Source organism: Salvelinus sp. IW2-2015, linkage group LG8, assembly GCF_002910315.2.
Source record: "Salvelinus sp. IW2-2015 linkage group LG8, ASM291031v2, whole genome shotgun sequence".
NCBI lineage: Eukaryota > Metazoa > Chordata > Actinopteri > Salmoniformes > Salmonidae > Salvelinus > Salvelinus sp. IW2-2015.
Window position 1 is genome coordinate 16,114,212 of NC_036848.1, and position 14,239 is coordinate 16,128,450.

Sequence of the window (14,239 nt, forward strand, 5' to 3'; positions counted from 1 at the left end):
ACTTATTTGCCATTCTTTTTGCCTCATCCCTCTCAACCATACATTTTTTAATTCCTCATCAATCCAGGGGGATTTAACAGTTTTTACAGCCATTTTCTTAATGGGTGCATGCTTATTAGTAACTGGGATAAGCAATTTCATAAATGTGTCAAGTGCAGCGTCTGGTTGCTCTTCATTGCACACCACGGACSAACAAATATTCTTTACATCAATCAACATAGGAATCACTGCAAAACGTATTGTATGACCTCTTATACACTATATTAGGCCCAGCCTTTGGAACTTTGGTTTTCCTAGATATGGATACTAAATTGTGATCACTACATCCGATGGATTTGGATACTGCTTGAAATCAAATTTCTGCAGTATTGAATGATCCCTGATGGCTATCTTCTAACAGGACCATCTGTAACACACTGTAACCTGTGCCTGTCTGCCTCCTGTTCCTTTGTAGCTCCTGAGGAACAAGGCCTACATGATTCTCCTGCTGTGTTTCGGCTCGGGGATCGCTGTGTTCACCTGCTTCTCTACACTGCTGGAGCAGATTATGTGCGTCCGAGGGTACACTAATGTAAGCACCCATCAATGATCCCAAAGGACCAACAAGATTCGTTTTTCATTGCAAAATATGMAAAAATATGTCCCATGAATTGGTTTCCTGAACAATATTTTCAATGTGTGTTGTTGTTGCAGGACTTTGCAGGACTGTGCGGAGGTCTCTTCATCGTGTTCGGTATAGTCGGAGCTGGCTTCCTGGGTCTCTACGTTGACAAGACCAAGAAGTTCACAGAGGTCACCAAGGTCAACATGAGCCTCTCAGCGCTGGCCTGCATTGCCTTCTCAGTGGTGAGTCGGGGTCAAACCTCAGGGTTATCAGTTTAGTACTTCATGAATAGGTGTGATGATGAAACAGTGATGCTTGTTCCAAACTAAGGTTTGGGGTAGAAGAAAACAGCATATATTTTCAGTTTTTCTTCTTTCAAAGTATCATATTAAATTGAATTGGTCACATACTTGTTTAGCAGATGTTATTGCGGGTGTAGCGAAATGCTTGTGTTTCTAGCTCCGACTGCAGTAATATCTAACAAGTAATACCTAATAATTTCACAACATACAGCCTATACTCACAAATCTAAGTAAAGGAATGGAATTAAGAATATATCAATGTATGGACAAACAATGTCAGAGCGGCATAGACTAAGATACAGTAGAATAGAATACATTATATACATATGAGATGAGTAATGCAAAATATGTAAACATTATTAAAGTGACTAGTGTTCCATTTATTAAAGTGGCCAGTGATTTAAAGTCTATAGGCAGCAGCCACTAATGTGCTAGTGATGGCTATTTAACAGTCTGATGGCCTTGAGATAGAAGCTGTTTTTCAGTCTMTCGGTCCCAGCTTTGATGCACCTGTACTGACCTCGCCTTCTGGATGATAGTGTGATGAACAGGCAGTGGCTCGGGTGGTTGTTGTCCTTGATAATCTTTTTGGCCTCCCTGTGACATTGGGTGCTGTAGGTGTCCTGGAGGGCAGGTAGTTTGCCCCCGGTGATGCGTTGGGCAGACCTCACCACCCTCTGGAGTTGCTGGCGGTGCAGTTGCAGTACCAGGCGGTGATACAACCCGACAGGATGCTTTCAATTGTGCATCTGYAAAAGTTTGTGAGGGTTTTAGGTGCCACGCAAATTTATTCCACCTCCTGAGGTTGAAGAGGCGTCGTTGCGCCTTCTTCACCACACTGTCTGTGTGGGTGGACCATTTCAGTTTGTCAGTGATGTGTACGCCGAGGAACTTGAAGCTTTCCACCTTCTCCACTGCTGTCCCGTTGATGTGGATAATAGGGGGGTGCTCCCTCTGCTGTTTCCTGGAGTCCACGATCATCTCCTTTGTTTTGTTGACGTTGAGTGAGAGGTTATATTCCTGGCGCCACACTCCGGGAGCCCTCACCTCCTCCCTGTAGGCTGTATCGTCATTGTTGGTAATCAAGCCTACTACTGTTGTGTTGTCTGCAAACTTGATGATTGAGTTGGAGGCATGCGTGGCCACGCAGTCATGGGTGAAAAGGGAGTACAGGAGGGGGCTGAGCACGTACCCTTGTGGGACCCCAGTGTTGAGGATCAGTGAAGTGGAGGTGTTGTTTTCTACATTCACCACCTGGGGGGGTGGTCTGTCAGGAAGTCCAGGAGCCAGTTGAACAGGGCGGGGTTCTRACCCAGGACCTCAAGCTTAATGATGAGCTTGGAGGGTACTATGGTGTTGAATGCTGAGCTATAGTCAATGAACAGCATTCCTGCATAGGTATTCCTCTTGTCCAGATGGGATAGGACAGTGTGCAGTGCGATGGCGATTGCATCGTCTGTGGATCTATTCCGGCGGTAAGCAAATTGAAGTGGGTCTAGGGTGACAGGTAAGGTAGAGGTGATATTATCCTTGACTAGTCTCTCAAAGCACTTCATGATGACAGAAATTGACTGCTATGGGTCGATAGTAATTTAGTTCAGTTACCTTTGCTTTCTTGGGTACAGGAACAATGGTGGACATMTTGAAGCATTTGGGGACAGCAGACTGGGATAGGGAGAGATTGAATATGTCCGTAAACACTCCAACCAGCTGGTCTGCGCATGCTCTGACGACGCGGCTGGGGATGCTGTCTGGACCGGCAGCCTTGCGAGGGTTAACGCGCTTAAATGTCTTACACACTTCGGCCACGGAGATGGAGAGCCCACATTCCTTGGTAGCGGGCCGCGTCGGTGGCACTGTGTTATCCTCAAAGCGGGCGAAGAAGGTGTTTAGCTTGTCCGGAATCAAGACGATGGTGTCTGCGATGTGGCTSATTTTCCTTTTGTAGTCCGTGATTGTCTGTAGASCCTGCCACATACGYACGTTTTGTGTCTGAGCTGTTGAATTGCAACTCCACTTTGTCTCTGTACTGACATTTTGCCTGTTTGATTGCCTTACGGAGGGAATAACTACACTGTTTGTATTGTGCCATATTCCCAGTCACCTTGCCATATTTATAAATGCAGTGGTTCGTGCTTTCAGTTTTGCGCGAATGATGCCTTTGTAACCGATGTGAAATGGCAAGCTAGTTAGCGGTGGTGCGTGCTAATAGCGTTTCAATCGGTGACGTCACTCACTTTGGGACCTTGAAGTAGTGGTTCCCCTTGCTCTGCAAGGGCCGTGGCTTTTGTGGAGCAATGGGTAACGATGCTTTGTGGGTGACTGTTGTTGATGTGTGCAGAGGGTCCCTGGTTCGCGCCCGGTTCGGGGCGAGGGGACGGACTAAAGTTAAACTGTTACATTGAGGCTGTTGACCCGGATCACTGGTTGCTGCGGAAAAGGAGGAGGTCGAAAGGGGGGTGAGTGTAACCGATGTGAAATGGCTAGCTAGTTAGCGGTGGTGCGTGCTAATAGCGTTTCAATCGGTGACGTCACTTCCTTTGAGACCTTGAAGTAGTGGTTCCCCTTGCTCTGCAAGGGCCGCGGCTTTTGTGGAGCAATGGGTAACGATGCTTCGTGGGTGTTAGTCTGTCTCTTATACACATCTAGATGTGTATAAGAGACAGGCAAAACCCACATGCTTATGTTCCATGCCTTTGTAACCGATGTGAAATGGCTAGCTAGTTAGCGGTGGTGCGCGCTAATAGCGTTTCAATCAGTGACGTCACTCGCTTTGAGGCCTTGAAGTAGTGGTTCCCCTTGCTCTGCAAGAGCTGCGGCTTTTGTGGAGCGATGGGTAACGATGCTTCGTGGGTGACTGTTGTTGATGTGTGCAGAGGGTCCCTAGTTCGCGCCCGGTTCGGGGCGAGGGGACGAACTAAAGTTAAACTGTTACATTGAGGCTATTGACCCGGATCACTGGTTGCTGCGGAAAAGGAGGAGGTCGAAAGGGGGGTGAGTGTAACCGATGTGAAATGGCTAGCTAGTTAGCGGTGGTGCGYGCTAATAGCGTTTCAATCGGTGACGTCACTTSCTTTGAGACCTTGAAGTAGTGGTTCCCCTTGCTCTGCAAGGGCCGCGGCTTTTGTGGAGCAATGGGTAACGATGCTTCGTGGGTGACTGTTGATGATGTGTGCAGAGGGTCCCTGGTTCGCGCCCGGGTCGGGGCGAGGGGACGGACTAAAGTTAAACTGTTACACCTTCTATTCACGGTCTCTGGTTAGGGTAGGTTTTAATAGTCACAGTGGGTACAACATCTCCTATACASTTCCTGATAAACTCAGTCACTCTATCAGTATATTCGTCAATGTTATTCTYGGAAGCTACCCGGAACATATCCCAGTCCGCTTGATCAAAACAATCTTGAAGCGTGGATTCCGATTGGTCAGACYAGCGTTGAATTGTCCTTTGCACTGATACTTCCTATTTGAGTTTCTGCCTATAGGAAGGGAGGAGCAAAATGGAGTCATGGTCAGATTTGCCGAAGGAGGGCGGGGGAGGGCCTTGTAGGCAACGCGGAAGTTGGAGTAGTAGTGGTCGAGTGTTTTAGCAGCGCGARTACTACAGTCAATGTGTTGATAGAACTTCGGCAGCCTTTTTCTCAAAATTGCTTTGTTAAAATCCACAGCTACAATAAATGTCGCCWCAGGATATGTGGTTTCCAGTTTGCATAAAGTCCTGGGAAGTTCTTTGAGGGCCGTCGTGGTATTGGCTTGAAGGGGGATATACACAGCTGTGACTATAACCGAAGAGAATTCTATTGGGCGATAATACGGTCAGCATTTGATTGTGAGGTATTCTAGGTTGGGTGAACAATCACACCATGAGTCGTTCAACACCACCGCACATCTTCTTCCCGGAGAGATATTTATTCCTGTTTGCACGATCAACTGAGAACCCAGCTGGCTGTACTTTCCCAGACAGTATATCCCGAGAGAGCCATGTTTCCGTTAAACAGAGTATGTTGTAATCCCTGATGTCTCTCTGGAAAGAAATCCTCGCTTTGAGCTCATCAACTTTATTATCCAGAGACTGAACATTAGCGAACAAGAAGACCACTCCGAGTACCTCTCCTGGGTCGGCCTCTGGATTCAGTTAAATTGCCCTGGGGGGTGCGAACAAAGGATTCGCTTTGGGAAAGTCATATTCCTGGTTGTAATGCTGGTAGTGCTGGTGAGTTACCGCCGCTCTGATATTCAGTAGTTCTTCCCGGCTGTATGTAATAACACAAAAAAATGTGTGGTCTAATAATGTAAAAAAGAATASATAAAAAAACAAAATAGTGCAAATTTTCCTATGAGCTAGAAGCACAGCAGCCCTCTCTGTTGGTGCCATTATCCTCTTTACAATCTTCTATTTTTATGAAGCAGTTCTGTGTGTAACACCTTCTCATCCTTGTGTGTGTGTGTTTCCCCCTACCAGGTATCTCAGATGCGGAATCAGGGAATAGCCGTGGCCGTTGCTTGTTCGCTCTTCGGCTTTTTCGGCTTCTCCATTTACCCGGTTGCCATGGAGTTGTCTGTGGAGTGCTCCTACCCGGTTGGGGAGGCCACCTCAGCAGGCCTGATATTTATATCAGGGTACATCTGTCTGATACACTGTTTCATACAAGAAGAACATAGACTAAAGAGCAAGACTGTGAATAAAGGGCTATGTGTTAATAAGCATGTGCTTGTTTTTGTTTTTTCAGACAGATCCAGTCAGTTATCTATATACTGCTTCTTCAGGGGTTGACCAAACCAATRGCCTACTCGCCCTTCTCTACCTGTTCTGTAGGAGGTGATGCGGCCTTGAGTTGGAGGGGTAAGTCAAGAACTACCATATGTATCGGAGGGATTAAAATAGTATATGAATGCTAATTGAGGTACAATCGGTTGCCCACCATTACATTTCTGCAGGCAATTAMAGCTATTGGTTGTTTTGTTAGCAGTTAAGACTTTGCATTTGTATGCAAATAACACAAGGTGCACATGGCAGACCGAAATGTTGGCTGAAACGGCATCCTAGACAACACATGCTTTGCCACAGCTAACAATATACAGTACCAGTCAAAAGTTTGGACACACCTACAAAGAGAGAGATGACAAATATTATACTTTTTTCACGCCTTCCAACTCACTTTACGGATATTCAAATTATCTTCATAATTTGGTCAAATATATTGAATGTGTAGTGTCAGCATTTGTTGCTTGCATGTCATGCCTAAGATTGCTAATCGTGTCAATGAAAAAATCATTACAGTGGGGTTGTTGATGAATGAGCATCTGATTCAATGAATGATGGAACTGAGTTTGCATTTTTGCACAAAATTCATTTAAGGTGCTCCAAAGCATTTACTATCATTCATTATGTCATTTATATTTGTTTCATAGTGTATTTCTTCTTCTTTTTATTCATTTAGTCACAAGATTTTCTCAATTTGCAGTAGGTTTGCCAATCGGTTGTGCAGCCAGACTTATTTGCCATTCTTTTTGCCCTCATCCCTCTCAACCATACATTTTTTAATTCCTCATCAATCCAGGGGATTTAACAGTTTTTACAGCCATTTTTCTTAATGGGTGCATGCTTATTAGTAACTGGGATAAGCAATTTCATAAATGTGTCAAAGTGCAGCGTCTGGTGCTCTTCATTGCACACCACGGACCAACAAATATTCTTTACATCAATCAACATAGGAATCACTGCAAAAACGTATTGTATGACTCTTATACACTATATTAGGCCCAGCCTTTGGAACTTTGGTTTCCTAGATATGGATACTAATTGTGATCACTACATCCGATGGATTTCTGCAGTATTGAATGATCCCTGATGGTATCTTCTAACAGGACCATCTGTAACACACTGTAACTGTGCCTGTCTGCCTCCTGTTCCTTGTAGCTCCTGAGGAACAAGGCCTACATGATTCTCCTGCTGTGTTTCGGCTCGGGGATCGCTGTGTTCACCTGCTCTCTACACTGCTGGAGCAGATTAATGTGCGTCCGAGGGTACACTAATGTAAGCACCATCAAATGATCCCAAAGGACAAACAAGATTCGTTTTTCATTGCAAAAATATGAAAAAATATGTCCCATGAATTGGTTTCCTGAACAATATTTTCAATGTGTGTTTTTGTTGCAGGACTTTGCAGACGTGCGGAGGTCTCTTCATCGTGTTCGGTATAGTCGGAGCTGGCTTCCTGGGTCTCTACGTTGACAAGAACTAAGAAGTTCACAGAGGTCACCAAGGTCAAAAATGAGCCTCTCAGCGCTGGCCTGCATTGCCTTCTCAGTGGTGAGTCGGGGTCAAACCTCAGGGTTATAGTTTAGTACTTCATGAATAGGTGTGATGATGAAACAGTGAGCTTGTTCTCAACTAAGGTTTGGGGTAGAAGAAACAGCATATATTTTCAGTTTTTCTTCTTTCAAAGTATCATATTAAATTGAATTGGTCACATACTTGTTTAGCAGATGTTATTGCGGGTGTAGCGAAATGCTTGTGTTTCTAGCTCCGACTGCAGTAATATCTAACAAGTAATACCTAATATTTTCACAACATACGCCTATACTCCAAATCTAAGTAAAGGAATGGAATTAAGAATATATCAATGTGGACAAACAATGTCAGAGCGGCATAGACTAAGATACAGTAAGAATAGAATACATTATATAGCATATGAGATGAGTAATGCAAAATATGTAAACATTATAAAGTGACTAGTGTTCCATTTATTAAAGTGGCCAGTGATTTAAAGTCTATAGGCAGCAGCCACTCAATGTTAGTGATGGCTTTTAACAGTCTGATGCCTTGAGATAGAAGCTGTTTTTCAGTCTCTCGGTCGCTGACACCTGTACTGACCTCGCCTTCTGGATGATAGGGATGAACAGGCAGTGGCTCGGGTGGTTGTTGTCCTTGATAATCTTTTGGCCTCCTGTGACATTGGGTGTGTAGGTGTCCTGGAGGGCAGGTAGTTTGCCCCCGGTGATGCGTTGGCAGACCTCACTACCCTCTGGAGTTGCTGGCGGGCAGTTGCCGTACCAGGCAGTGATACACCCGACAGGATGCTTCAATTGTGCATCTGTAAAAGTTTGTGAGGGTTTTTGGTGCACGCAAATTTTTCACACTCCTGAGGTTGAAGAGGCGTGTTTGCCTTCTTCACCACCTGTCTGTGTGGGTGGACCATTTCAGTTTGTCGTGATGTGTACGCCGAGGAACTTAATTTCCACCTTCTCCACTCTGTCCCGTCGATGTGGATAAGGGGGTGCTCCTCTGCTGTTTCCTGGAGTCCACATCATCTCCTTTGTTTTGTTGACGTTGAGTGGAGGTTTTTTTCCTGCCCACACTCTCGGGAGCCCTCACCTCCTCTCCTGTAGGCTGTTCGTCATTGTTGGTAATCAAGCCTACTACTGTTGTGTTGTCTGCAAACTTGATGATTGAGTTGAGCATGCGGTGGCCACGCAGTCATGGGTGAAAAGGGAGTACAGGAGGGGCTGAGCACGACCCTTGTGGGCCCCAGTGTTGAGGATCAGGGTGGAAGGTGTTGTTTCTACTTCACCACCTGGGGGGGGCGTCAGGAAGTCAGGACCGAGTTGACAGGGCGGGGTTCAACCCAGGGCCCGAGCTTAATGATGAGCTTGGAGGGTACTACGGTGTTGAATGCTGAGCTATAATCAATGAACACATTCTCATAGTATTCCTCTTGTCCAGATGGGTAGGACAGTGTGCAGTGGATTGGATTGCATCGTCTGTGACTATTGGCGGTAAGCAAATTGAGTGGGTCTAGGGTGCAGGAGGTAGAGGTGAATATCCTTGACTAGTCTCTCAAAGCACTTCATGATGACAGAATGATGTATGTCGATATTTGTTCAGTTACCTTGCTTTCTTGGGACAGGAACAGTGGTGGCTCTTGAAGCATTGGGAACAGCAGACTGGGATAGGGAGAGATGAATATGTCCGTAAACACTCAGCCAGCTGCTCTGCGCATCTCTGAGACGAGCTGGGATGCGTCTGGCCGGCAGCCTTGCGAGGGTTAACACGTTAAATGTTTACCACACTTGGCCCGGAGATGGAGAGCCACATTCTTGGTAGCGGGCCGCGTCGGTGGCACTGTGTATCCTCAAAGCGGGCGAAAAAGGTGTTTAGCTTGTCCGGAATCAAGACGATGGTGTCTGCGATGTGGCTGATTTTCCTTTTGTAGTCCGTGATTGTCTGTAGAGCCTGCCACATACGAACGTTTTGTGTCTGAGCTGTTGAATTTGCAACTCCACTGTTGTCTCTGTACTGACATTTTGCCCTGTTTGATTGCCTTACGGAGGGAATAATACACTGTTTATATTGTGCCAATATTCCCAGTCACCTTGCCATATTTATAATGCAGTGGTTCGTGCTTTCGTTTTGCGCGAATGATGCCTTTGTAACCGATGTGAAATGGCAAGCTAGTTAGCGGTGGTGCGTGCTAATAGCGTTTCAATCGGTGACGTCACTCACTTGGGGACCTTGAAGTATGGTTCCCCCTTGCTCTGCAAAGGGCCGGGCTTTTGTGGAGCAATGGGTAACGATGCTTTGTGGTGTGACTGTTGTTGATGTGTGCAGAGGGTCCCTGGTCCGCCCGGTTCGGGGCGAGGGGACGGACTAAAGTTAAACTGTTACATTGAGGCTGTTGACCCCGGATCACTGGTTGCTGCGGAAAAGGAGAGGAGGTCGAAAGGGGGGTGAGTGTAACCAATGTGAAATGGCTAGCTAGTTAGCGGTGGTGCGCGCTAATAGCGTTTCAATCAGTGAGTCACTCGCTTTGAGGCCTTGAAGTTGTGGTTCCCCTTGCTCTGCAAGAGCTGCGGCTTTTGTGGAGCGATGGGTAACGATGCTTCGTGGGTGACTGTTGTTGATGTGTGCAGAGGGGCCCTAGTTCGCGCCTGGTTCGGGCGAGGGGACGAACTAAAGTTAAACTGTTACATTGAGGCTATTGACCCGGATCACTGGTTGCCTGCGGAAAAGGAGGAGGTCGAAAGGGGGGTGAGTGTAACCGATGTGAAATGGCTAGCTAGTTAGCGGTGGTGCGCGCTAATAGCGTTTCAAATCGGTGACGTCACTTCGCTTTGAGACCTTGAAGTAGTGGTTCCCCTTGCTCTGCAAGGCTGCGGCTTTTTGTGGAGCAATGGGTAACGATGCTCGTGGGTGACTGTTGATGATGTGTGCAGAGGGTCCCTGGTTCGCCCCGGGTCGGGGCGAGGGGACGGACTAAAGTTAAACTGTTACACTTGGCTATTCATGCGGATCTCTGGTTTAGGGTAGGTTTAAATAGTCACAGTGGGTTTACAATCATCTCCTATACACACTTCCTGATAACTCAGTCACTCTATCAGTATATTCCGTCAATGTTATTCTGTGAAGCTACCCGGAAACATATCCCAGTCCGCTTGATCAAAACAATCTTGAAGCGTGGATTCCGATTGGTCAGACTAGCGTTGAATTGTCCTTTGCACTGATACTTCCTATTTTGAGTTTCTGCCTATAGGAAGGGAGGAGCAAAAATGGAGTCATGGTCAGATTTGCCGAAGGAGGGCGGGGGAGGGCCTTGTAGGCAACGCGGAAGTTGGAGTAGTAGTGGTCGAGTGTTTAGCAGCGCGATACTACAGTCATGTGTTGATAGAACTTCGGCAGCCTTTTTCTCAAAATTGCTTTGTTAAAATCCACAGCTACAATAAATGTCGCCCAGGATATGGTGGTTTCCAGTTTGCATAAAGTCCTGGAAGTTCTTTGAGGGCCGTCGTGGTATTGGCTTGAAGGGGGATATAACACAGCTGTGACTATAACCGAAGAGAATTCTATTGGGCGATAATACGGTCAGCATTTGATTGTGAGGTATTCTAGGTTGGGTGAACAATCACACCATGAGTCCGTTCACACCACCGCACATCTTCTTCCCGGAGAGATATTTATTCCTGTTTGCACGATCAACTGAGAACCCAGCTGGCTGTAACTTTCCCAGACAGTATATCCCGAGAGAGCCATGTTTCCGTTAAACAGAGTATGTTGTAATCCCTGATGTCTCTCTGGAAAGAAATCCTCGCTTTGAGCTCATCAACTTTATTATCCAGAGACTGAACATTAGCGAACAAGAAGACCACTCCGAGTACCTCTCCTGGGTCGGCCTCTGGATGCAGTTAAATTGCCCTGGGGGGTGCGAACAAAGGATTCGCTTGGGAAAGTCATATTCCTGGTTGTAATGCTGTAGTGCTGGTGAGTTACCGCCGCTTTGATATTCAGTAGTTCTTCCCGGCTGTATGTAATAACACAAAAAAATGTGTGGTCTAATAATGTAAAAAAAAATAATAAAAAAACAAAATAGTGCAAATTTTCCTATGAGCTAGAAGCACAGCAGCCCTCTCTGTTGGTGCCATTATCCTCTTTACAATCTTCTATTTTTATGAAGCAGTTCTGTGTGTAACACCTTCTCATCCTTTGTTGTGTGTGTGTTCCCCCTACCAGGTATCTCAGATGCGGAATCAGGGAATAGCCGTGGCCGTTGCTTGTTCGCTCTTCGCTTTTTCGGCTTCTCCATTTACCCGGTTGCCATGGAGTTGTCTGTGGAGTGCTCCTACCCGTTTGGGGAGGCCACCTCAGCAGGCCTGATATTTATATCAGGGTACATCTGTCTGATACACTGTTTCATACAAGAAGAACATAGACTAAAGAGCAAGACTGTGAATAAAGGGCTATGTGTTAATAAGCATGTGCTTGTTTTTGTTTTTTCAGACAGATCCAGTCAGTTATCTATATACTGCTTCTTCAGGGGTTGACCAAACCAATGCCCTACTCGCCCTTCTCTACCTGTTCTGTAGGAGGTGATGCGGCCTTGAGTTGGAGGGTAAGTCAAGAACTACCATATGTATCGGAGGGATTAAAATAGTATATGAATGCTAATTGAGGTACAAATCGGTTGCCCACCATTACATTTCTGCAGGCAATTAAAGCTATTGGTTGTTTTGTTAGCAGTTAAGACTTTGCATTTGTATGCAAATAACAACAAGGTGCACATGGCAGACCGAAATGTTGGCTGAAACGGCATCCTAGACACACATGCTTTGCCACAGCTAACAATATACAGTACCAGTCAAAAGTTGGACACACCTACCCATTCCAGGGTTTTTCTTTATTTTCACAATTGTCTACATTGTAGAATAATAGTGAAGACACAAAACTGTGAAATAAACATGGAATCATGTAGTAACAAAAAAAGTGTTTAACAAATCAAAATATATTTATATTTGATATTTTCAAAGTAGCCACCCTTTTCCTTCAGACAGCTTTGCACACTCTTGGCATTCTCTCAACCAGCTTAATGAGGTAGTCACCTGGAAATGCATTTCAATTAACAGGTGTACCTTGTTAAAAGTTAATTTGTGTAATTTCTTTCCTTCTTAATGCGTTTGAGCCAATCAGTTGTGTTGTGACAAGGTAGGGGTGGTAACAGAAGATAGCCCTATTTGGTAAAAGACCAAGTCCCTATTATGGAAAGAACAGCTCAAATAAGCAAAGAGAAACGACAGTCCATCATTACTTAAGACATGAAGGTCAGTCAATTTGGAAATTTCAAGAACTTTGAACGTTTCCTTCAAGTGCAGTCGCAAAAACCATCAAGCGCTATGATGAAACTGGCTCTAACGATGATGTCCACAGGAAAGGAAGACCCAGAGTTACCTCTGCTGCAGAGGATAAGTTCATTAGAGTTACCAGCCTCAGAAATTGCATCCCAAGAAAATTTCACAGAGTTCCAAGTAACAGACACAGCTCAACAAATCAAATCAAATCAAATTGTATTGGTTCACATACACATGGTTAGCAGATAATGCGAGTGTAGCGAAATGCTTGTGCTTCTAGTTCCAATCGTGCAGTAATATCTAACAAGTAATCTAAACAATTTCACAAACAATCTACCTTATACACACAAGTTGTAAAGGAATGAATAAGAATATGTACATATCAGTGGTGGGCCGTCAGGGCCTGCAAGGCCTTCTCTGCTGGCCTAAACATCATCAGAATATATATATTTTCCCACAAATATGTATTAAATTATTCCCAGAGTAAGAGTTATACTCTTCATTTCATAGCTTTCCTCTTGGTTGCACTGCTTCAGCCCGCACTGTTTGATTCTGAAAGGCCTGAGGGCGATTTTAGACCCTGGCAACACATGGATGGCTGAATGAATGCATTGGTTAAAATTCTAACATAAGACCAGCCCTCCAAATATCACCTGGGGCTGGAAGCACGTTGCAACCAAGAGGAAGCTATGAATGAAGAAGTAATAACTTTCTCTGGGGGATAATTATAATACATGATTGTGGTGAAAAAAAATTATATTCTGATGATGTTTAGGCAGCAGAGAAGGGCCTTGCAGGCCTGACGGCCCACACTGATATACACTATTCTTATTCATTCCTTTACACTTGTGTGTATAAAGGTAGATGTTGTGAAATTGTTAGATTACTTGTTAGATATTACTGCACGATTGGAACAGAAGCACAAGCATTCGCTACACTCGCAGATTATCTGCTAACCATGTGTATGTGACCAATACTATTGTTTTGATATTGATTGTTGTTGAAAGCGTGTGTCTGTACTCTGACTCTGGTGGAAGAATTTCTTTGGGATGCCATATTTCTGAGGTCTGGTAAACTCTAATAGAATCTAGCGCTCTGCACGCAGAGGTAATCTCTTGCGGTCGGCTTTTCCTTTCCGTGTGGTAATCATCGCGTGAGAGCCAGTTTCAATCGGTAGCGTTGATTGGTCTTTTGCGATGCTCACTGTGAGAACGTTCAAAGCTTCTTGAATTTTCCAAAATGCTGCCTTCATGTCTAAAGTATATGATGGCTGTCGTTTCTCGTCTTGCTTATTTGAGCTGTTCTTGCTCCATAATAGGGACTTGCGTCTTTAATTGCCAATATAGGCGCTATCTTCTGTATACCGACCCCTTACCTTGTTCACAAAACACAACTCGGTGAAATTAGGCATCAACGCCATAAAGAAGGAAAGTAATTACACCAACATTAACTTTCACAAAGGTACATCTGTTAATTGAAATGCTTCCAGGTCGACTACCTCTTAAGTGGTTGAGAGAATGCCAAGAGTGTGCAAAAGCTGTTCATGAAGGAAAGGGTGGCTACTTTGAAAAAATATCAATACTCAAAATATATTTTGGAATTTGTTAAACACTTTTTGGTTACTACATGATTCCATGTGTATTTCACAGTTTTGTGTCTTACTATTATTCTACAATGTAAGACAATTGTGAAAATAAAAGAAAACCCTGGAATGG

The 14,239-nt window shown here is 44.8% G+C and overlaps 1 protein-coding gene across 1 annotated transcript in view; it reads left to right on the forward strand.

The window, feature by feature from the left end:
• The window catches only part of LOC111967539 (solute carrier family 49 member A3), a 31,124-nt gene that overhangs the window by 13,361 nt on the left and 3,524 nt on the right, over positions 1-14,239 (forward strand). The window contains exons 6-9 of the mRNA XM_023992633.2: positions 455-571; positions 694-846; positions 5,368-5,525; positions 5,636-5,748. Coding sequence (XP_023848401.1) covers positions 455-571; positions 694-846; positions 5,368-5,525; positions 5,636-5,748 — 541 coding nt within the window. The remainder of the gene's footprint in view (positions 1-454; positions 572-693; positions 847-5,367; positions 5,526-5,635; positions 5,749-14,239) is intronic.